Here is a 22,468-nt window from a genome sequence, read left to right on the forward strand (position 1 = left end):
TGGAGACCGAAAACCTAATCCATATGTTGGCCAAGGCAGAATTCCAACCTGGGTCGCAGGGGAGCAAGGTGGGGAAAGCATCTCCACGCTGACCTGGCAATGTTACATTGGAAGCCACATAAAAGACTCGAGGGCTTTAAAGCCTTACCCTAATGGTCAGCTTGAAGCCCTCCAGATTGAGGATGTTACCATCTCCTTCGAAGCGCTCAAAGACCGGGTTCCTCACAAACTCGAACGTAAAACCTGGCGGCGCAAGGTTCTCCGACCACCTCTGCAGGCCGGCGACGTCGGCCATGATGAAACCGATGATCAAGTTGGTCTCCGTCTGTCTCCTCCTTCTCCTCTGACCAACGTTGACCCCGTCTCTGGTGACTGAGCTTATGTCTGGGGTCCTACACATCATGAGGGTGTCATCTGTAATTTCGCAGGACTAACAGAGATAGAATCAAACAACAGTCAAAGAAATGAAATTTGGGACGATTTACGACATGCACTTGGTGCAAGGGGCTTGGGACCGTTCCTCAGAGTACTGTTTCATGGTGTGTGAGTTTGCTGCTTTTGTGGTAGATATTTAATTTCTGTACTTTCAAATTATGCTCTCTCTCACTGTACACAATATCAAGAGCGTCAATCCATTATGAAAAGTGTGGGGGGGGACATAGCCCTCATTAGAACAAATGCAAGCACAAAGTCCTGAGCGACATGGGGTCTGGGCCTGCTCAAGGGCCCCGGAAAACTTTGGGGTATAGATGCACTGTGGTGTGATCTGATTTCTGGCTACTTTAGCAAGTTTTTAAACAAATGCTTTTGCAAGGTAAAGGTATACCTTGATAAAGTATCCTCCCACTTGGAAACATGGAAACTGATTGACGCCTATGATACACATATCTAGAGAGAGAGATCTCCATGAAACATACACAACAGAAACAATGAAAAGATGTCCTTGCATGAAGAAAAGGAGATTAAAAGAATAAGGGACATTTTTAAGAAGCTGAGGCTTGTTGTAGAAAACGGTCTTGCAATGTTACAGGAATAGATTACAGGGCAGACTGTATATCAATTACAACAAATGTATGTACGAGGAAATTAAAGGAAAGAATAATGTTTTTATGTCAACTCTTATGAGTGAGTGATTTATCAAAAGGTTCCCTTTTGTGTTTTTTAGACAGGTCATTGAAATTTTGTGAAGGCTTGTGTAATTAAACCCAAGAAAAAACCCAATGACACACATAAACCCAGAGCTTGGATATTTGTCAATTTAAGTTTGGTATTTCAAAGTAACTGCTGAAGGTGAGTGAATGCGATTCATGCCTTACCTCATTAAATGTCTGGTTAGTATCGGCATCCATTTCCAATGTGGCAATAATCAGCGGCGATTGGATTTGCAAAAAGTTCCGGCCGGTCACATTCATTGTTCGACCGCCCCTGCCAACAAAATTAAGCAGGCCGAACTCCAAATTCAATCATCAGAATTTACCAGAGGTCATCACCAATCCATCACAAGCAACCTGCTCCCAAGTCAAGTCAAGGAGGGTGAAATGGGGGCCATGGCCCTCACCAACACAGACCCATTTGTTTTTAGCAAAGCAAATGAAAGGCAAAGTTTTTGGTCTAGTTCAGTTTTTTCCCTTAAAAAAGCATGTAAGAAGCCCCAAGATGTAGCCTCACCTCTCAAAAAAGTCATAAAAGGTCAGATGAAAAAATGTTCGATTTTTTCGGCCCTTGGAAATAAGTTTGCTCCCCCCACCCACTTCTTAATATGTCCGAGTCCGAGGCAATTGCAATCCCTTTACTTGTCACTGGACTGGTGATTGGCATGCGATGACATATAACAAACAAGTTATCCACTCAAAGTACATCTAGGAAGAGTATGTAAAAATCAGTTAAAGAATAAAAGATCCATATTAAATCATTTGATGTCATCATCATAAAAGATACTTTAATCAAGAAGGTCTTTTTATCTGTAATGTATAATCTGACTTGGAGTAAAGCTGAAACTTATCAAAGAAAATAATCCAAAAAATAAATGATAAAATGCATTTCAAAAAATCAAGTGATGTCATTATGATATCATTTCATATTTGCTATACAGCACACGTCTTCCCAACCGAATTTCCAGATGATCGGATAATCTCAAATATGCAAAACAAAAAATTGCTTTTTTTAATAACGTCATCATGATGTCCTTATGCCTTGGGTCTTTACTCGATTAAGTTTGATTAAGATGGAGATTTAAAACTGGCCGAAACGCCACTGAGAAATAATTATGTACAAAATCTGTGGCATTGGGGGAGAAAATCCAAGGAAAAACAAAAAGAACTAGTGCGCTGTGCGTTGACGGACTGGTAAAAGAGTAGCAACATCTGCCTAGCATAAAATCTTCTGTGTACGACGATATACTTACGACACGACACTCTTTCGTGGGTTGATGTCGGTGACGTTAGGGTTGGGATTGTAGGTAAAATTGGTCTGGGACCTTCTTAAAGCCCCGTCAAACATCAAAGACAACGGGCCCATATCATTCACGGAGGAGTTTGTGGTGCGACACTCCATCCTCGAGTCACTGCCTCTGAGTAAAAGGAGATAGCAAAAGCAGCATTCAATTAAAATTTGAATGGGGGTACGCTTCAACACGTTTCAACGGAACTAGAAAAGAGGTCATTTTTCGTTTAGTCAAAAACCTGTAGAGTTTCATGTTAAGAGCTTAAAGCAACCTTTACCACCTGCAGCAATGAAATGAATATTCACATAGCTACAAATATTTTACATTTTGCAAGAAGTGACGCCTTACTGTTTAACATAACTTTTCAACTTCACATGTGACGCATGTACATTTACACACACTGTACGATAAAACTCATCTGCACAAGAACCTAACAGCTTGCACCAGGTGACCCTCATCTCAAGACAGACCTGGTCAATACACATGGAGTGTACTGTACCAACTCTTAATTGCTGAAGAAGCGTAATAATAGTCACCTGTGCTTCTGTGGCACTTTATTATCAAAGTCTAAAAGCACTTCAAAGTTATTACGCCTACACACAGGGCATTGAGATCAGCTTCTGCCGCAGCCTGAGTTCAGTGTAACGTGACCTCTACCCTCCCAGGCACCCATAGGCATGTATACGCCTAACTAGAGAGAGGACCGTGGAAATCCCGAACCCATCTCAATCATGTGAAGAGTCACGAGTGGCTTGTAAACTCTGACACGTTGGCACAGGAAAAATGGCACCTGAGCTGCAATTTTTTTCAATTTCTTGGCCTCTTGGCAGTTGAAGGAGGGTAGCAAAAGCTTCAGCCTTTACCTCTCGCGGTCAATCAGACAAGGCACGTTGGAGGCCACTGTGGCTCGGATGTCCCTGCCCGTGTTCAGGTTGGTTCCACTGATGGTTACCACGGTGCCACCATCAGCAGGGCCCTGGTGCGGAGTGATTTGGGTGATCATGGGGTTCTGTTGGATTCAGGACAAGATAGCCACATGTAGCTTAAGTTCAGTGTGGAACATAAGCCACAGCAATTGCTTGGAATGTAAGCACTCACTGTAATCACTGTATTGAAATTGCCCATACCGATCAATGTGCTACAATGCTTTCCTGATAGGTGTGTATTTTTCATGTTTGATAGTTTCTGAGAGTTTCTAGAGTGCTGATTTGTTCTGAATTATCTCATCACTGGTAGATTTTTAACTGGCTAATGCTTTGCTCACTATAACATGTGTTTTGGCTTCTAGTGCCAGATCTTGTCTGCTGTTGGGATCAGGTCTGCAACATATCCAATGAAAAACAAACAGACTAGGATCATTGACCATATTTGGGTGAAAATCCCGTGCACTCCAAGAATGTGCTTGGCAGAAACAACTGGGCAACTTGGAGGTTGACCGACATAAGGCAGGATGGCTCCGTTGGCACAGTGCAAGGGGAAATGTTTCAAGGGCTCCCTGCCTCAAAGCTCCCTTCTTCAGCTGGCATTTGTATTTGCCAGTTTGGCTTCGTGCCCAGAGTGATCACCATGTTTAACAATGAGCGAGTGTGATGCTTTTTCTGAAATGCCATCTCACAGTAAACTATTAAACAAGATAAAAATGCACCAAGATTTTCATCTGTCAGTGGAAAACTGAAACCACATTTTTTGAATCCCAACTGGTGAGTCAAATAATCACTGAGGCAAAGCAAAGTCTAATCAGGAGCTACCTTCCCACCACAGGTCAAATTTTGCCTGGTGCCCAGCATAGATGTTATCACTGGTTTACAAGGACTGCCGATCAAACTTGACCAAAGTGTATCGATGTCTCAACCACATCCCATGTGGCGAATGCTCAAACTTTAATTCTGCCTGAGTGAGTCACAGTTTGAAATTTGAATATGGAGTGAACCATTCAATAAGTTACCGTGTAGGTGAATGTGATATCCCCTGTGCTCATCAAATCGCTGCTGCCTGGAGAAGCAACGGATATGGTGATTGGCTGAGCTGAGCCAGGTGTCATACCACCAGTCCTGCATCCAACACTACCAATTCAACGACAGAGACACTGCGTTTAGCATAGGCCATGTTAACAAGTCAGTTTTTCATTCTTTTGGAATCAAAAGCAAGGAACTCCACACACAAATGTTTCTAAATAATTAATGTGCATGGGGATAAAGATGATGTACCGGTGTAGCAGAGGCGAATCACAGATTTCTATCCTCATTTGTGGATGGGTGATTTCAAACAGTCATGCTTCTTTTTTTATCATCCACATGAATAGATTTCTCAAAGTTGGGCCATACCTATAATTATAGCAAAAAAGTCAAGCTCTTTCACATTTCAGAGTGTGCACAACTTAAAGTAGACTCAAACAACGTGATCCCAGAATGGCTGTCTGGTAAAAAAAGTCCAAGAGTGTAATAACAATGGAATCAAGAAGGTGGGATGGAGACAACTTGTGACCAAAGATCGTATAGCGCCGCGTAGTGGCGCAAGATGGGGAACTTCACCATGAATACACGTAAAATGTTGTCATCACATGGGCGCCATTCTGGTTGGACTACACCTGCGCAGTGCATGTTAATGCACAGGTGCAGGTGCAGCAACAGGCACGCACGTTCATTAACGTTCACACTCAAATGGCGCCCATCGTGATAACACCTTTATGGCAGAATTACCCATCTTGCACCGCTACGCGGCGCTATATAATCTTTGCTTGTGACGGGGGAGGGAGACAGCCGTCAGCTGTCACTTAGGCTGCAGTAGAGATTGCCTTAAGTGGTGAAATACGAATCTTGACATTTTGCGCTGACAATTTAGAGTTTCGAAGTGAGTTGGGGACCTGTTAACAGTAATTTACCAACTGTAACTCTTCTCAATTCCAAACTGATCGGAATACCTTTGTCCAGTGACATACTGGTCTCTCAAATCAGTGAGATCACACGGTTGCTGACCAATCATCACGCTGCGGATATCTTCAAAATATCGCCCGATATTGGTTCCTGATATTTTGACGAAGGTGTTGCCTTCCATTGGTCCGGTTTCAGGCTCAACCTGTTTTATTAAAAATCAAACTTGAATGCTATTGGTTGAAAGTTATGTTTGTCAGGGACGCGGTACGTGATCGGTAACTAATGCACAGGCACAATTGGAGCTATGTTAACAAAAATGTACAGTACAAAACATCACCACAGTGACTGGAGGAGTACTACAGTGCTACAGAAACAATCATGACTACAGAAGTGTGATAAGTTTAATGTTAAAATACTTTACAAATAAACAAAAGAGGGCACTGTTACCTAGCAGCAGCTTCTCTTTGGGTCATCATCACTGCCCAACATCATGCATGGTTAATGCTTGCTATAGTCCTTGATAATCTTACGTATCTATATTCAGTGATGGTGGGTAAACTGTTTCCATAGACAGTCATTTGAAAATCTGAATTATTACACAGTCCTACATTTGCTACACTACTCAAGCTCTTCCAATGGTTAAAGCTGGCAATATCTATGCCACGCTTGAAGCTCAAAATCTGAATTATTACACAGTCCTACATTTGATACACTACTCAAGCTCTTCCAATGGTTAAAGCTGGCAATATCTATGCCACGCTTGAAGCTCAAAATCTGAATTATTACAGAGTTCTTAGCTACACTACTCAAGTTCTTCCAATGGTTAAAGCTGGCATGATCTATGCCAAGCTTGAAGCTCAGCTTCTGTAACATATCCAGAGGCTCTGTCAGCAGAAACCTTGTTCTTGTGAAATTGATTGAATGCTTGCAGTAAGCACATCCAGGAGATTTTATTTATATCTATACAGGCTAGAGGCAATAACATGCAAATAACCCACGACTGTAGCAGAGCCCATCACAGATAACCCACAATCATAGCAGAGCCCATCACAGATAACCCACAATTGTAGCAGAGCCCATCACAAGTCATACTGCAAGGCAGGTCACAAGTAGCACAAATGAATGATGGCATGCATATCAACACACATAATCAATGTGTACAACATAATACATCTTCACAGTGCACAATTCCTATCTTCAGTTCAGCGACTACAATAACCACTGCTGAAGACATGTACATTACGGATTCAAACCAGCAAGATGACACAGACAAGCTTGCTGGTTGCTTAGCTAAGTAACTACACTAGCTTGCACCAAGTTTGGGAGAGCGCTAATTATGGGTGCTCCATTAGCAAAGGGTAAATTAAACTTTGAAGCAAGACAAGGGAGTGATTTTGCCACAGTGCATTTGACCAGCTTGTGACTTGAGACTGGACAACTTGTGACTGACTTGTGGAGGACTTGTGACGGACTCCACGACAACACTGATGAGACCTTTGTCAGAGCAGGCGCCGGGCATGGGTCACTGGGGTCAAGCCCTTCACTACCACACATGGAGTCATCTTTGAAGGAGCACTGACTGTCACACCAGCGGCACTCCAGCTCCGGTCTGGCTGTTTCGTTTGAAAGGCACCGACTGCAGTCCAGCCGATCCACTCCACACTTGTAGAGTGTCACTGTATACAGAAATAAAAAAAAACATGCTTTGCTTTCCAATTGGCATGACTTGGGTTTTAGTGTAGTTGGTAATGGGCGTCTAGGTGCACCTACTTTTTTTGGGGGGGAGGGCATATCTGAACCCTTTACATTTCAGCGGGGCAAAACCAAAGAGATGAAAAGTTCAGCGTTGCTGGCTGGGGGGAAGACAGCTGATGATTAACTTCAGAAGTCAGTTCTCACTGCCCGAGTTCGAAGCTGTACACTGCAGTGATATCATTCTTGTGGGGCAGATCATACATCAGGGAATAAATAATGAATGTGCTTGGCACGTCTTATACGTGTGTTTAAGACCAACTAAAGAGAATGGACGCCACTAATGCCCAAACTACAGGTGAGGTCATTATCAGATCTCATTCTCCTGAGCTGGTCTTAAGCATTAGTTTAAGACCGAAAGCACATATTTATTTCCATTCATAAATACTTTTCTTGTCAGAGTCAAAAAAGTCAATAAATGATAAATTTCGAACAATTTTGTTCCAAGAATTTTACTTTCCTTTTCCCAAACACCCCCGTCCATTTTATGGTATATTCCGCATGCAAATGGTCCAGAAGAATCTCCTTATATGGATTTGGAGCATATGTGATGCACACAGACAAGTAAGAATGGATTAAACTGTCTCATCATAGCCACGTGTCCAGCAGGTTGTTACGAAGTGGGCATTATCAAGTCACAGCGGGCATTATGAAATGTAAATACACAGTCATACTGTGTGGTTTATATAACATTAAATGCCTTGTCGAAAAAAGGGTGTTGTGGATTGCCAATTAGAGAGAAAAATTTCATTGTGAGTTACGCATTAGCCAGGTGCTATCACAGCACTGTACGATTAGTCAGTAGAGACTGTCGCTCACCATTGAAGCCGTCTGGATCATCCAGTTGCCTGTCACCATTCCAGCTTATGCTCAACTGTACCACCAGCTCTTGCTTATCAGCCTCATAAGTGTACTGAAAGAAGAAAGCAGTAAGACATGTACTGGAAAAGCCACTCACAGAGAACTTACTTTTTAGCACCGGTCACAGACGGAGTGATACTTCTTTCACAGGAAAAAAAAATTAGGGGGGGGGTGTCTAAGTTCATTTTTCTCCCTGAAACCTTTAATTACTTTTCCCTTCCATTGTATTTGAAATTATTCTCTACACAAATCGTTCTTTTCGGCTTTTGAGGCAGAATTAGGCCTGGGACAATGAAGCGGTTTTTCAAAAGACAATACCGATTTGAGGGTTGCATAAGGAATGCAATACTCTCAAGACAGAGGAATACGTACATCTACCCTTTCAATACTGGTCATGCAATTGCTGAAAAAAACCCCCACCACCACCAAGGAATAGATATATACTAAAATTGGTCTGGGTTTCCTTTAAAAGGGAGAAAGTATCACGCAAATCTTACCATCCGTCCACTGCACTGTATGCGGTCTGGCTCCATCACGATGGCTGGGCTGGTCTGCAAGGCCCCTTCTACCTTCAAAGCACACTGGTAGTCTTTTGTTAACTGTCGACGATAAATCCACAGCATGTTCCATGCAATTCAAATTTGTTTGTGTTTTGTGTTTTTGTTGAACTTCATTAGTTTACCTTTGTTTACCCAGTGTGTGTACGTTCAGCAGGGGCACATGTGTACCAGTACACGCCACCCAAACTTTAATATGTTAAATCTAAATAGAAAAATAGAAACAAATTTCAAAGACTCCAGACTGCACAAAGACACAGCAAGCTACGGAACTTTGTCCACTTGCTGCCGGGTTTAGTTTGAAGTTGCAGGATGAATTCCCATAACTTCATTTACTGGATGTTTGCACCCACACGAGTGACTGTCTGGTGGCTCCTCTAATCTGACAGACAACATCTACTGACGCCCGAGTATTTCAGCCAGGCCTGCCACTTTGTAAAAAGAGCCCAGATTGTGTGGTGTTACATAAGTTTCTTTTGTTCCCGAAATTGGCCCAGTGCACTGCTGGCATCTTTTTAAATGCGGCCAGATTAGCGTGCAGCACTATTGTATTTGCTCATCGCTGGAGTTCTTTTGTACCCGGTCATAATCCACTTGCACTGAATACCACAAACAGTAGTATACTCTTTCAAAACAATGATGGATTACCTCCACTATTGACAACTGAAAAAATGTTGGCAATGCCCAGTAGCCCGGTATTTTGTTCCGAGTACAGTCTTTTGTTACAAGGTCCAGCTCCTTTGTCCGATTTCGGGCACCCCGGCTGTTCATATAGAGCCAATGTGTCCGGTACCAGGCAACCCGCCAAGAAGTGATTAATCAAGTTCAAAATGACATTCAAAACAAATAGATTTCAAAATGACAGGACCAGAGATGCTGAAAGTCAGAAGTGTTCTTTACTGTAACCACGGTACAACCAATGAAATGTGCTTGTTAATTGTGCTTCATATGTGCAGTTTAGCCTTGACAAGGCAGCCAAGTATGCAGCATACGCATTATAACAGTGATAAAGCACAATGCAATATGACCTAGTCCAGGCAACAAAATCCTTTCCTCAATAAAACATGGACAGCACTTGAAAGGTGGGGGGCATAGCCCTTGCCAGCGGTAGCAAGCACTTGAAAGAATCAGACTGAAAAACCATAGAGAGTGGAGGACCCTTGACTCGAGAGGGATTTTTATAGGAAACTGGTGATTTTTGAACTGGTAATTTTTCATTTTTTGTCTTTTGGAGATTTCCTTCCAGAGTCCCCCTCCCAGACCAACAAAACCCTCAAGATAGAGTGAAGGAGATTCAACTCATCAGAGCCATTTCTATAGGAGCTGGTGATCTTTATCCTTTCTGATCTCTTGTATTTTTTTTTTTCTGTTGGAGTTTTTTTCCTCCCTGAGAATGCCCCCCCCTCTCTTAGATGCCCACCACATGGGTACAATCTTCACCTGAGTTGCATTGGGCAAGTTGGAGGCGGAGACATATATTTCCCGAGTAATGCCCACCGGCACGAGTACCTCCTGCATCTGACGTTGCAGCTGTGGACAGAATCCTGGCCCTTGCATTGAGGAGGCATCTGGGTTCTGCAAGGCAGAAAAACCGGGTATCAAGACCATACCACCTATACAAACTCATCGTCAAGTGCTGCACTACAATCAACGGTAACATTTGGGGCATGCATCTGATCTTCTCTTTGAGACGGAAGCTTTGATAAAGGAAAGAATGAACATGGAAGGATCCTGTTTAAACACAGCCGACTCGGTGACGCAACTAAGGTGAAATTTTGGGGGGCATCGAGGGATGCACATGTTTAAGAATGAAATTAAGACTGTATCTTATACACAGGCAGTGTACACATCTGACAATTTCACATGGTGCCGGGGGGGATGGCAATATCCCCATTTCCCATTCCCACAACAGTAAGGCTACTTAGCTTGTTTATTATTTGCGCACCACTGTTTAAACTGAATCTTTGAACTTCTGATAGAGTACCAGCTGCTACCTCGAATGTTTTTATTTCTCAAAGAATTACTTCATGGGGGAAAAACCCTCCTTGAACGAAAGCCCCAAAACAGTGTGAGCAAAAAGCTGTTATGAAATCTTTTCAGTGGCAACATGAAGACTGCAAATGCTATTTCAGCTCCCATTTCCTGCCCCCATAACCCAAGTTCGAGTACTGAAACGTGAGCGTTGGGCTCACAGGCCCTGAAATTGGCATCACCACGAGAAAAACAGGAAGCTGTGGAACTCGAGCAGCCTAGAGTGAACAATATCCGTGATCATCATGATATGAAAATATTAAAGAAAAAACACAAAAGTCGGGTCCAAGACTGCTGGATCAATTGTCGGCCTTATCTACTGGCCATGCCAATTTGTCGGCAACGGTATCATGACACATTCACATCAGCAGCAAAAACAGAACATATGTATGATGTATAAACAAGACATGAACAACTTACTGAAAGAAAATCACTTCCTCAAAACATATGTGAACAACTTGGCTTCCAAAACAAGTGCTATAATCCCTCTATTTTATCCAAAATGCACAATCAATATACGGCGTACCACACTGAAACATCATTATGTTCACTGCATGAAATGCAATTATCTGTAAAAATATCCATCCAACTCTATTCCGTTGGTGTTGGTGTATGGTCATTCTGATGTGAGGGGTGTTAAATGTAAAAAGGGCACTTGTTACAATCTTTTTATGTCAGCGCTGCTCAAAGTAGGCAGAATCAGACAACGGGTGGCACCCTTCGCGGTCGCATAGTTTTTGACATTTGCAAGAAATCAGTTAAGGATTTATATTCCATTAATTACAAAATGGGGGGGTCCCAAATATGTCCCTTAATACCCGCTCCTACCTTGGAAGCCTTGACAGTGTATTTGTATGTATCTTTTGGTCAGCACCATGCAGTGGGAATTTCTTTCATTAAGCAAAGCTGGACTGAGTTGCGGGGACATGTACAGCCCCCTATTCCCCCACAGCTTAGGAATAGTACATGAGTCCACCTAATTACACGGGTTGGCGTGACCTCTCTGAAATTTGAGATACTGTACTCTCAATGTGTGTGTACATACATGGACGACACCTGCATAAAATGAATTCCTTTTTTTCTGGCATCTTCTCTGTTTTCATCAGAAAGAATTGTGGTGGGGGAAAGGTGAACACCAACACTCCAAAAGAGCATATTCATGTGTTTTGCTAGAAGGGTTGCAATTAATGTAGCAAAGTAAGGATTCTCGCAATGGTGGGGTGAAAGGGGGAGGGGCTGGATGTCATGGAAGAGGCACCACATTATTGTTTTTTTCCCCTCAAAACCTTATTTTGTAACTTTGATTCTGGAGGGGTGCGGCAAAAAGGATGGGATTTATTTTTCAAGGGGTCTGTGCACTCCTCCCTTGGCTATAGTACTGTTTCAATACCTGCCGCCCCCTTCAAACTCCAGACTCTTTCGATGCAGAAGCAACAGTGACACCAAAATTTCAACCTGAAAATCACTCATTTTACTCTTAAATATTGAAACATCGATGGCAATGCCACTATCAGTGAAAACCACAAACGGACGCAAATGTGCTTTCCACTGTAAAACTCTCCTACACTTTAAGACGTTTCGGGTCAAAACAGGCCAAATTTGAAAGAGTAACTGACGTTGTTTCCAGTGACGATGTAGTCCCCCTGGGCACATTCATTGCTCCTGTGAGTGCACCTGTTGCCATAAACACACCAATCACAGTTCCAGTCACTGGAGACGCACGAGGTACACCTGTATCCCAGGGACAACAAAATGGAATAAGCACAACCAAACTGGAAATATTGCAAAACTTTAGAACATAATCCACTGAGTATGTATCCTACATTAACATGCAGGGCATGAGAAATCAAAGAAAACATGTTGTTAATCGCAAATAATACACGTACACTGCAGGGCTTCCAACTATCTTTATTTTGGTTCCCACGTCCTACATATGTGTGCCACAGATATCATTTTGTCACAGAACTGACACCTTTCAACCCCCTGTCTCCTCTATATGATCAGTGACGTTTCAAATTAAAACCTATACGAAGGAAAACCATGTCCTTTATGAACACTCTCTGTGGGACTCCAGTTAATAACACCCCCATCATCACCTCTTTCCATCCTGGAGCTGGCCTTGCCCTGTTTCAAGCAACACACAATATCCATTTCCCTTGATGAACGCACTGCTGTCAAAGGCATTGTTGTCCTGAAGGCACATGAATTCTATGACGGAAAGGTGGATGGCAATGTCCGAGTGCCCTAATCTCATTTTGAGGCATAAAACCTAAATCTTCATGTCAATGTGTGTGAAATCAGGCCATAAAAGTGGCCAACAAAACCTACAGGCACGATAAGTTTTGTTAAACACAATTACCGGGTTTTGATAGGACAAGTTTACACAAGAACACATTTAAAGCACAAAACCTGGAGTGAAAAAAACAAGATTTGGCTTTGGAGACTTTTAACTTTGCATTTCTCCCAGACACTGAGGAGTCAGGTTGGAATAGTGGTTCTTTCCTTGCCTTCCACCTCTGCGGTTCAGGTTTGATTCCCGCTTCAGCCTACATGTGGATTGGGTTTTCAATCCCTACCCGATTCCATGGGTTTTACCCAGAATATTCCTTTGGGGTTTTCCTCCCATCTCTAAAACTGTAACTGCTTCTCACTGTCTCCTCTCTACAGGTTTCTGTTTGCGAGCTATAGCGCCTAGGGTGCTTTTGAAGAATCCTTGGTGTCATTACCAGAAATATACATGTATAAAAATAGTAATGACATTTTGTCTGACCATTTCTGCCTTTGGTTGGAAAAATAATAAAGTGGTTAGAAAATGGCTGACTGGAATTAATTTCACACTTTGTATGTGGCTGTTTGATGCACGAGAGCAGTACAACTTCTGTATGTCAGTGTCTGTCTCTATCTATTGGCACAAATGCAACAAACTGCATAAAGACTGTCTTTTGTTCCCTATAGGGCCAATTTTTGCTGCACAAATTAAAACAGCAGGGACATTTTGCACAACACAAGCGAGGTATACTTTGCAGTCATGTCATGTGATGTCTGTCTGCTGTTGACCTGTTCTGTTGATGTTCTAACAACATTTTCTGAGACTGGTAGGCAAGTTTGTACATTGTCCTTATGCTTCCTGTTGAGATATGCCCTTTATTATTGGACAACAAAACTTCCTGAAATTGGCTGCAAGTCTGTTGCAATCAGGAACTGGCATTTTGCCACAACTGATTAAAATGCAATTCATGTTGTGGCAAAGGAAGAGGCCTTTGTTTCTTCCTGTAACTTCTGCATTGTTTCATGGCACTGGAAAACATAATTCTTCTGCTGGCACAGTCATTTCAGGGAGAATATGCAAACACAGCAAAACAGCACACCAACATCTAATTAAGGAAGAATTCACTTAAAACAGGGGTGCATCAATTGTGCTCTTGCTTCTGTGCAAACAGCACCTGGCCTGAGGGCTATGATCTCTGGGTCAGCACCATTTCCTGCTTCACTGAGAGTGATTTATTTACGGCCCATTAAGTAGTGTCAAGATTACTAAAGGGAAATGTTGACTTCATCAATGACCCTCGCTACATTCCATCTAAAAAGTTTCTACTACCGGTATATATCTAAAGGCAAAATAAAACGTACAACTTCACCCCGTCAGGCTTTCCTTTGGTTGTTGGCCCCTATGCCTTCACAACTATTTTAAGTTTGGGGCATGGCATGATTGTAAGCTAGATATAAGCAGCACTGTCCATAAATGTATTTGAATAAATAGGCTTGTGATGAGGTCCCTTAATTTAAAAACTTACGAAGTGTGTCTATTACAGTTATAGAAGTTGAAAGCTGAAGTTATGAAGGTCACGCTCGACTCTGAAGAAAAAACGCTCAACTGCATTGTCACATGATCCTCTGCAAAGAACAAAAAAAAAGTCAATATGTGGATTCAGGGAAGTGCAAATTAAAAATTGTTCAAGTTAAGGATGCTATGAAAACCCTCGGGTACGCACAGTGCCCAGGGCAAAGCTGAGGGCAAACAATTGTTTTTCTGACGGAAATTAAGGAAGACAAAAGATTCTTTGAAAAGAAGTGATTAGCAGTCCCTTTGCAGGGGAACGTGCAAGATGTGCATGATGTGCATGACTGTCATGGTACAAGATATAACGCTGGCTGACATGATGTCTAACAGTGCTACATGCAGTTATGCTGCCCTGTCATGTGATCATTCTGGGCCAATATGAACAGTATCCACATCAGGGGTAGACAACTGAGGTTGATGACAGGGGTGTTAAAGTGGCAGGCTTTTGATATTTTTCCCAATGATTATGGCATGACATTTCAATGCTGTCACAATGATTCTAAAGCTTAATAAACTTTAACGAGTGCGTATCAGAAGCTGAAGTAAACCATGGGGTTGCGAGTTGCTTGAGTCTCAGTTTTTAGTATGGCATAATGAGCCACAGAGCCTGAGGATTACCATATTACTGAGATTATGAGGTGCAATAGGCCAGGAGTTATAAGTTAAAACTAAATGTGGCAAAGAGATCATGAGCATTATTGTGCCATGCAGTTTAAGCCTAGTGCTCCTTGATGTTTGTTTTCCGCGAGTAGATAATGAGCCAGTTCATTATTTAAAAAAAGCAAGGTCCTTCGAGAAATCATGACTTGGCTGTACTAAAATAGGCAGCCTTGCACAAACACACGGCTGTTCCTGAATTACCTCAAATGTGCTTTAAGGCAGGCACTGGTGGAATACTGAGCTGGCTCATTAATGATGCTTCTAAGGCTTGGAATTCTATAAAACATGTCCGCTGCTAAAATTTCCATGAAGTTTAAGACAAGGGTTTGGGGCTTCCTGAGACCTGAAATTACTGGGACTTTTTGTGTTCCCGGAGATAAATGATGTTAAACGTACCATTAGAATTCTCAAGGACATGATTTCGTAACCCTACTCAGAAACATGTTTCTGCTCTGGTCATAGTCGGGCATTTGTGACGATTTCAGTTATACCTGTGTGATGTCAGTGTTCTACCCCAACGTGAACTACCAGTAGTCATAAGAGTAGGTTCAGTGAGGTAAAAATGGTGGAAAGTAAGTCTTGTATTGTCTCCAGAGTAAGTGAATTATGCATTCCCCAATTTGTTGTTGCATGCAGTGATTCAAAGTGGATTCTTTCGACCAAAAGATGAAAATATGTGTTTTATGCGAGCACAAAGAGCGCTGTGAGCTTCCTGAAACTGAATGTGAACGTGCCATGAGAATGTTGAGGATTAGACTTCATCTGCACATGTGCAACTGGAAATTCATTAAAACTCTTCTCTGTCATTTGAAAAATCATACAATTTTTCGTTTTTAAAAAAAAGTCAACTGATATAGAAGTTGAAGTCCATAACACCAGCATGATTCGCATATTTCTCAATCAGCAGTTACCCATTTGAGGAATTGATGGAATGGTGCTCGGTTCTGGAGTCATACACAATATGGTGTTGCCTGTGGTGTTTCCTGGAGATTGTAGGCTGTTGAATTGGCAGCTGTAAGATTCTCCATCAGGAAGATCAGGAAGTTGTTCAACTCTCAACGTGATCTGTAGGGAATAAAAGTCGCACCTGTTCACACCACTTTTTGTACATTTAGTAAGTCCCTATAGGGTCTGTCTATGTTACCATCACGTTTTTATGAAATCACCAAATGATAAACACTACTTCTCTCTATAAAGAATGAAAATACAAACAATAGTAATGGGGCAAATGGTGATTTCAAAACAAAATCTGACACCAATAAAAAGTGACATTTCTGAAAACCTTGGCAGACAGTCAGAGATATGGAGAGTAGCCAATTCTAGGAAATTATTCCAAATCCCGAAGGAGACAAAAAATGAGCATACCATATTCCCGTGACCAGCTTTTCCTTGCTAAATGTTTTTCGTCATACTGAATGCATGTCCTTCTACAGGAGAACATTATACCGACGAAACTTGTATAATGCAACTTGTTCTGACTGCAGATCTGGGGCATATGGGCCATTCAGTAACGACTATGAACTGTAGAAGTTGGTTTGAATTGCATTTCTATCAGAGCGCTAGTTTACACATACATGTACAGTATGTCTCAATTTGCTGGGGGCCATATCTGATCTACTTGTGCCTGCAAATTTGGGGCAACCCTGTGTTCAGGCTAACCGTAGCCATCAGTGAGAAATAGCACCAAGGCTGTCAAAGGTTGAAAGCGTGTGAAATCATGTGCTGCTACAATGTGTAGATATACCCACTGATAGCATGATTACAATCTGGAAGTCACGAAGCAGATGAGCTGCATAATGAATGACCAAAATTAATCTATGCCTATCATAGACTATGTCATGAGCCAATCGTGAAATCCTATGTTAATTATTCACACAAATATGATATTTACACTTTTCCGCTGTTTGGTGAAAGAAGCACTGAACTAAAGTTTCAATCAGTTTATTTTACTTGAAGTGATTCTTTAAGAAGTTTCATAGATGGTTTGTGTAAAAAACACATGTACATGTACAAAACTTAAACAGGAATTAGATTCACTCAATCCCAGCCTTTTAATACTAAACAGGTGGGGAAGAAAAAGACCAGTTAACTTGGCAGGCTCCTGGTAGGGTCCCACGGTAGAGTCCCATGGATAGCCTAGTTTGTTTCGCATTGGTGGTCAACCCAACCTGGGTAATTTGATCAACCGTGCCATCTTGTGTACCGTGTACTACCTATTTCTATAAATGACACTGCACACAGGCACAGTTATGAATTGAATGCCTTGGCTGTGGGCATGAATACATGCACCTGCAGCGGGTCGTTTTGAGAGAACTGGTAAATCTTTCTGTTTTTAGGGTAAGGGTCAGAGGAGCGTCACATTTTCTGTGGCCCAGTATGTTATTTGAGAGTATATTACAAATGGTTTGGATCTTTTATTGAGTTACAAAGCAGCTTTTCTGCACTAGGAGATAACTTACCATGCATCATTTCCACCAAACTAGACCATGACATTTTGGTTTACTGCCCTACAGCAACATCATTACACTTGAAAAGACTTGGATTTGAGTTTCAGTAACATTGATGATTCACAGAAGCAATCCATTTTCCTTCTTGAGCAATACTTATTGCTTTCCTATTATTTATGACTTTAATTTTAAATGCACACTCCTAACATTTCTTTCTCTTAAAGGTCATTACATGCAATTTGGCCTTTTGGGAAATACGAGATGGGCCTTTATAATTAAATTGCAGTAATAACCCAGAAATTGTTTTTCAGCTTTGAAGAAATGCAATCACTTTCGGTTTATGTATTTTTTTTTTAATATTAGCCACTGCGTGTGGAATGACACAACAGCAGATCCAATATCAGACACACGCCACATCCTTCATCAAAGCAATGCCTGTGCGTGAGCTGTCATACATGTCATGCTGATATTCAAGATGTGCTCAGTGATCACAGTGCAAAGCCAATGACAGAGCTCCATCTCATCCAAAGAGCTTTCCACTTGATGGCTTCTTGATTTATCCACCAGGCCCCTTGGACTTGAAAGTCAAGGTGACTGTACCATTAAAGAAAAAAGCCAGCCAGATGAACAACATCTCTCTCTTGGAATGGGCATGACAGACTTTTGGGTGGGACTATAATTGAGAATGGGCAGTAATCAAATCGCCTGATCTGGATGCAATTAAATTGCAATACACAGTTCAGGTTTCTTGTGACGACTTACGACTGAAAAATTGAAAAAATCCTGTTCAGATTTCCTGTGAGTTCTTTGCACTGCAACTGCAATATCCTCATCTCCCTTTTCCCTGAAAACAATATCATTCCACTGACATTGCTAAATGTATGTGGGTCATTCTATAAATTTGGGATCTGATGTATGAAATTTGTCCGTCCCTGTTACACCTGACATCTATACTGTGACAAAAGATACAAGTACATGTATATCACTGAAATTCATTTCAAACGATGTTTATTTGTTTTGAAGGTAAGTTGCATTACTTATTTAATTTTGAAAATTACAATATATGTTTTCTAAACATTAAAAAATCATACGCCAGTAGTAACAGGGACGGGAAAAAATTGGACCCAAATTTATAGAATGACCGATCTGTAAGCGTGTGATAAGAGTTGAGTGTTCATTAATTGAAAGTATAGGCACTGCACATTCACTTCTGGGCACATCATCCTTTTTACGAACAAATTTTACAACGGAAAGAAAAAACTTTTTGAAAAACCTGCCCCTGTATCATACCATTGGCAATTTTCTTGGTGCTTAGTCCTCTAAGTTTGCTCAACAAATAGCCGAATGTTAGTTTTATGTTTGTGTTTCTATGATTACTGAGCATGGGGAATTTTTTCAGAATATGCTGATTTTTCCAGATAAGCCTGAATATCTATGTTACAATTTGGTGTAAGTCAATAAGCAGCGTAATCTTGTATAATGTGAGGCAAGCAATACGCAAAAAGATTGTGATCTGCAACTGAGTTGCAATAACTGCCAGATGCATGGTGTACAATCATGCGGTCAAGGCAATAATCTTGTTAGTCATTTTGTTCACTGGAGGGCGTGAATGATGATAATGAAACTATTGATTTCTACCCACTCCACGTCCACACTGGAACTGAACTCTCAACATTGGTTGCAAAAAGACAAAAATGCAAGTGCAGTAACGACTGTTTAACTGAGCTTTATGTACATGTACACCATGAATATGGTCATGGGAGTTTAACAGCTGATTAAGGATTGCCCAAATTCTCACTGTACGTACACAACCTATAGCATGTTCAAAATATGCTGTGGTGTGTGTGTTGCATTGGGTTAATATAACACAAGTATCTATATAGGCCACTAGGTAGCAGCTGAAATCATGAGCCACAGGAAGGTGTGTTAACTCCAGGCTGCAGCTATTTGACTTGGACACAGCCTCTCTTCAATACACAGTAAAATGTGAGGGGCTTACCCCTTGTTGGGGGTCCCTGATGGGCAAGTTACTTGGATTTACACTGCTGATTTTCACACACTGGGCGGCGTTGTAAGGAAGCCAACGAGTTGATTCTCCGGCCATCGGGCACTCGCTATGCAGGGTGCATCTGTAGGAGGGGTAGGATACACATGTACAGTAGGTCTTTTTGAACCCAAAACGAAACCACACAGAAACAAACTACCAGTTCACATGTATACATGTGCATATATCGTAAGGTTCACTTAAAATCCTTTTTTTGAATGACAGAGTGGTAATTTCCAAACACGCGCAATCAAGAAAATGCTATACAATAAGGCATATCTGATGACATATTAAACTCTAACATATACCATACGATGCCTGTTGTGTGTGTATACACTTGCAGATGCTTAGGACTGAGATCGAACAAAATTGCTATCATTCGTTCTCACTCATGTTTCCAGAAGGAATGCCGACAGTTAACACAGGAGTGTGTGAGTTTTTTTTGGGGGGGGGCCGGCCATGGGGGATGAAGAACCGAATGACTGGAGCATCATTCCTGATGAAGATGCACCATGCTTTTGTGCCATAGCCTTTTGCGGAAACTGGATACAAAAGAGAAGGTTTTGCACTGTTTCTTCTGATTTTTTATGTTTTCATAGTTTTAAAAAAAAGGCAGACATAATAAAAAATACACAATTTCTGTTTTGCACGATCAAAAACGAGGGTCATGATTAAATGGTTCCTCCTTTGGCCAAAAAATAGGTAATCCATCTTTTACCATGCTGACATGTACATTTCCTCAGCAATATACACCTCCTAACAATATCACTAATTCTGCTCTACTAGCCACTACACTCAGACAGGATATATGGCAACATGACCCAGATTCATACGACATGTATCAGCCCCGCTATTTCCTGTTGGTCCTATGCAGTGGAATTCCACCAAAACATGACCTTCTATTAAAAGAAAACTACCAATGCATTATCTTACATTCTCACAAAGCGTGAAGAGGTATTCTATGTACAGGAGGAAGCGTATTTCAAAGTTTGGCATAATTACTAGTGGTCCTGTGGAGGAAAGACTAAAGGTTCTAGTTGGCAACATTTGTGTATTACAGAAGTTGGTACATTAACTCAAGAAGTTAGTCTTGGTAACTTGGGAACTCATTTTAAGTCAGACACTGCTTGACATGTGATGGAGAGATTACTAAAAAAAGACACAGCTAACAAACAAATAACCCTTTGTGAGGGATGCCTATTTTATGAGCTCACTTCGCAAGCCCATTGTCTTCATAAAAGCTTGCAGCAAGGTTGTTTTGTATTAGGTGACTGAAAGTTCATCTTGGTAACTTCTGCAAGCAGTTTGTGAGGTTCCGACAAGAACTTTTCCCTGAGTCCACGGAGAAATTACTACAGTGACCATAACCCAGTGTGAAGGAAGAATTTTACTGGTATCAAATTCTTCTCTTTTAGAGCCTCATACAAAAGGCATTGTGCAACAATCAGGAAATGAACGGGGAGTCCTACGATCAGATGATGGAGTGTGGGCAATATTTACAGGTCAGGGATAGAATGGTTTCAGCCTGCTGTTCCCTCTAAGACCGGAAACTCCATGAGCGGGATGGCACAAGCACTGGCATGCCAGACTACAACAGTAGCCATAAGCTTCCTGTTACTAGTACAAAGTCCTTGACACCAAGTCAAGCATAGACAGGGAGATCAGGTGAGCACTTCTGAGGGTCACAGAATGGGGGGGGAGGCCAGCACATAATCAGAAGATTTCTGACAATTGTTTTTTTTTTGGGGGGGGGAGGGAAAAGTCTAGAGGGATTTTCAAGGGAAAATAAATAGATGAGATTTGTACTAGGAAAAAGCTTGAAACTTTAGTCAGGTGGGGGTCCACGAAATTCCCTTCCCCCCCAAAGCAGCGGCTATAGCAGGGTTCTGAATTTTTTTCATGTATTCACCGTTCTGAGCAGAATTTACTGCTATTTGAAATACATGTCCATGTGCCAGTAGCCCTCCACTTTTTTGACGGGGGGCCCACTTTTGGCAGGACTGGGTGGGGCTTCATGGATTGAGCTATTAACGGCTGATGCCTGATGGTTTAACCTTGCCCCCCTCCCACTTTCAAAATCGTTCCACTGCCGGTGGCCACTATTAGTTTGGAAGAGCTATATTACCTATTGTGCAGCGTACACCAGCCACAGTATGGGTCCCCGTCCTGTTCAGCATTCTCGCCTATGCAAGACTCGCAGGTTGTGTACTGACTACAGTTTTCCACTCGCAATTTCAGAAGCTGCCACAATCATGTTGGAAAAGAAAACACACCAACAAGAAATAAATCACTCTGAATGTTTTCAGCATGACAACAACAGAGAAATTCTCTCATAAGCGGGTAAGAAGTAGAGTTGTTAATTAGTGGAGAAACAATGAAAAGAAAACTGATTACACGGCATGAAGTCAATAAGGTAGTGCATATTCAAAGTCTGGTTGCTACCTTTCCAAAAGTTCCTCAATTCGTCACATAAGTACCACTGCACTGATGTTCCAAAACAATCGTGGACGTTAAACAAAAAAATTAATGACCGTCCACAATTTCCGATAAGTCCACGATTGCCAAACGTGTACAAAACATATTAGAGGCCTTCCAAAAAAGTTAGAACAAAAGAGGACAATAGGAACGTCTACAATTGCCCCAAAAACACTTTTGTGTGTTTGTGTACCGGTGAGTCAACACGAGATAAAATGCAATTTTATTACAAAAGTGTTTGAAAAAGGTGATTTTGTGCAAACACACGTACAGCTACTGGGTAGCTGGAACTATAAAAAGAGAAGCTTTGTACTGTATATGTATGTAGCATTTTTTAAGCCCATGCAACCGAGCAGGGTTTCTTGCTCACAAGTGCACAAACATTTTGAGGAAATGGTACATATGCCCCACCAGCCTCCATCTGAAAAATCTTTGGTGGCTTTTTGTGTCAAGTTTCACTGCCTCTGTAGGTCTCATATTTTTC

At 41.6% G+C, this 22,468-nt stretch overlaps 1 protein-coding gene across 3 annotated transcripts in view; it reads right to left on the minus strand.

The window, feature by feature from the left end:
- Positions 1-22,468, minus strand: part of LOC110973988 (plexin-A4-like) — a 60,669-nt gene that overhangs the window by 23,600 nt on the left and 14,601 nt on the right. For all 3 annotated transcript variants that reach the window (XM_087135502.1, XM_087135501.1, XM_087135503.1), the window contains exons 5-19: positions 21,635-21,750; positions 19,465-19,594; positions 15,930-16,083; positions 14,312-14,411; positions 12,134-12,248; positions 9,927-10,061; positions 8,427-8,528; positions 7,888-7,981; positions 6,811-6,992; positions 5,364-5,518; positions 4,389-4,506; positions 3,307-3,452; positions 2,405-2,569; positions 1,317-1,425; positions 149-430 (exon numbers count right to left, since the gene is read on the minus strand). In XM_087135502.1, the coding sequence (XP_086991628.1) occupies positions 149-430; positions 1,317-1,425; positions 2,405-2,569; positions 3,307-3,452; positions 4,389-4,506; positions 5,364-5,518; positions 6,811-6,992; positions 7,888-7,981; positions 8,427-8,528; positions 9,927-10,061; positions 12,134-12,248; positions 14,312-14,411; positions 15,930-16,083; positions 19,465-19,594; positions 21,635-21,750 (2,103 nt within the window). The remainder of the gene's footprint in view (positions 1-148; positions 431-1,316; positions 1,426-2,404; positions 2,570-3,306; positions 3,453-4,388; positions 4,507-5,363; positions 5,519-6,810; positions 6,993-7,887; positions 7,982-8,426; positions 8,529-9,926; positions 10,062-12,133; positions 12,249-14,311; positions 14,412-15,929; positions 16,084-19,464; positions 19,595-21,634; positions 21,751-22,468) is intronic.

This window comes from Acanthaster planci, linkage group LG04, assembly GCF_054643075.1.
Source record: "Acanthaster planci isolate LZ-2023a linkage group LG04, COTS_SCS, whole genome shotgun sequence".
In the NCBI taxonomy this organism is placed as follows: domain Eukaryota; kingdom Metazoa; phylum Echinodermata; class Asteroidea; order Valvatida; family Acanthasteridae; genus Acanthaster; species Acanthaster planci.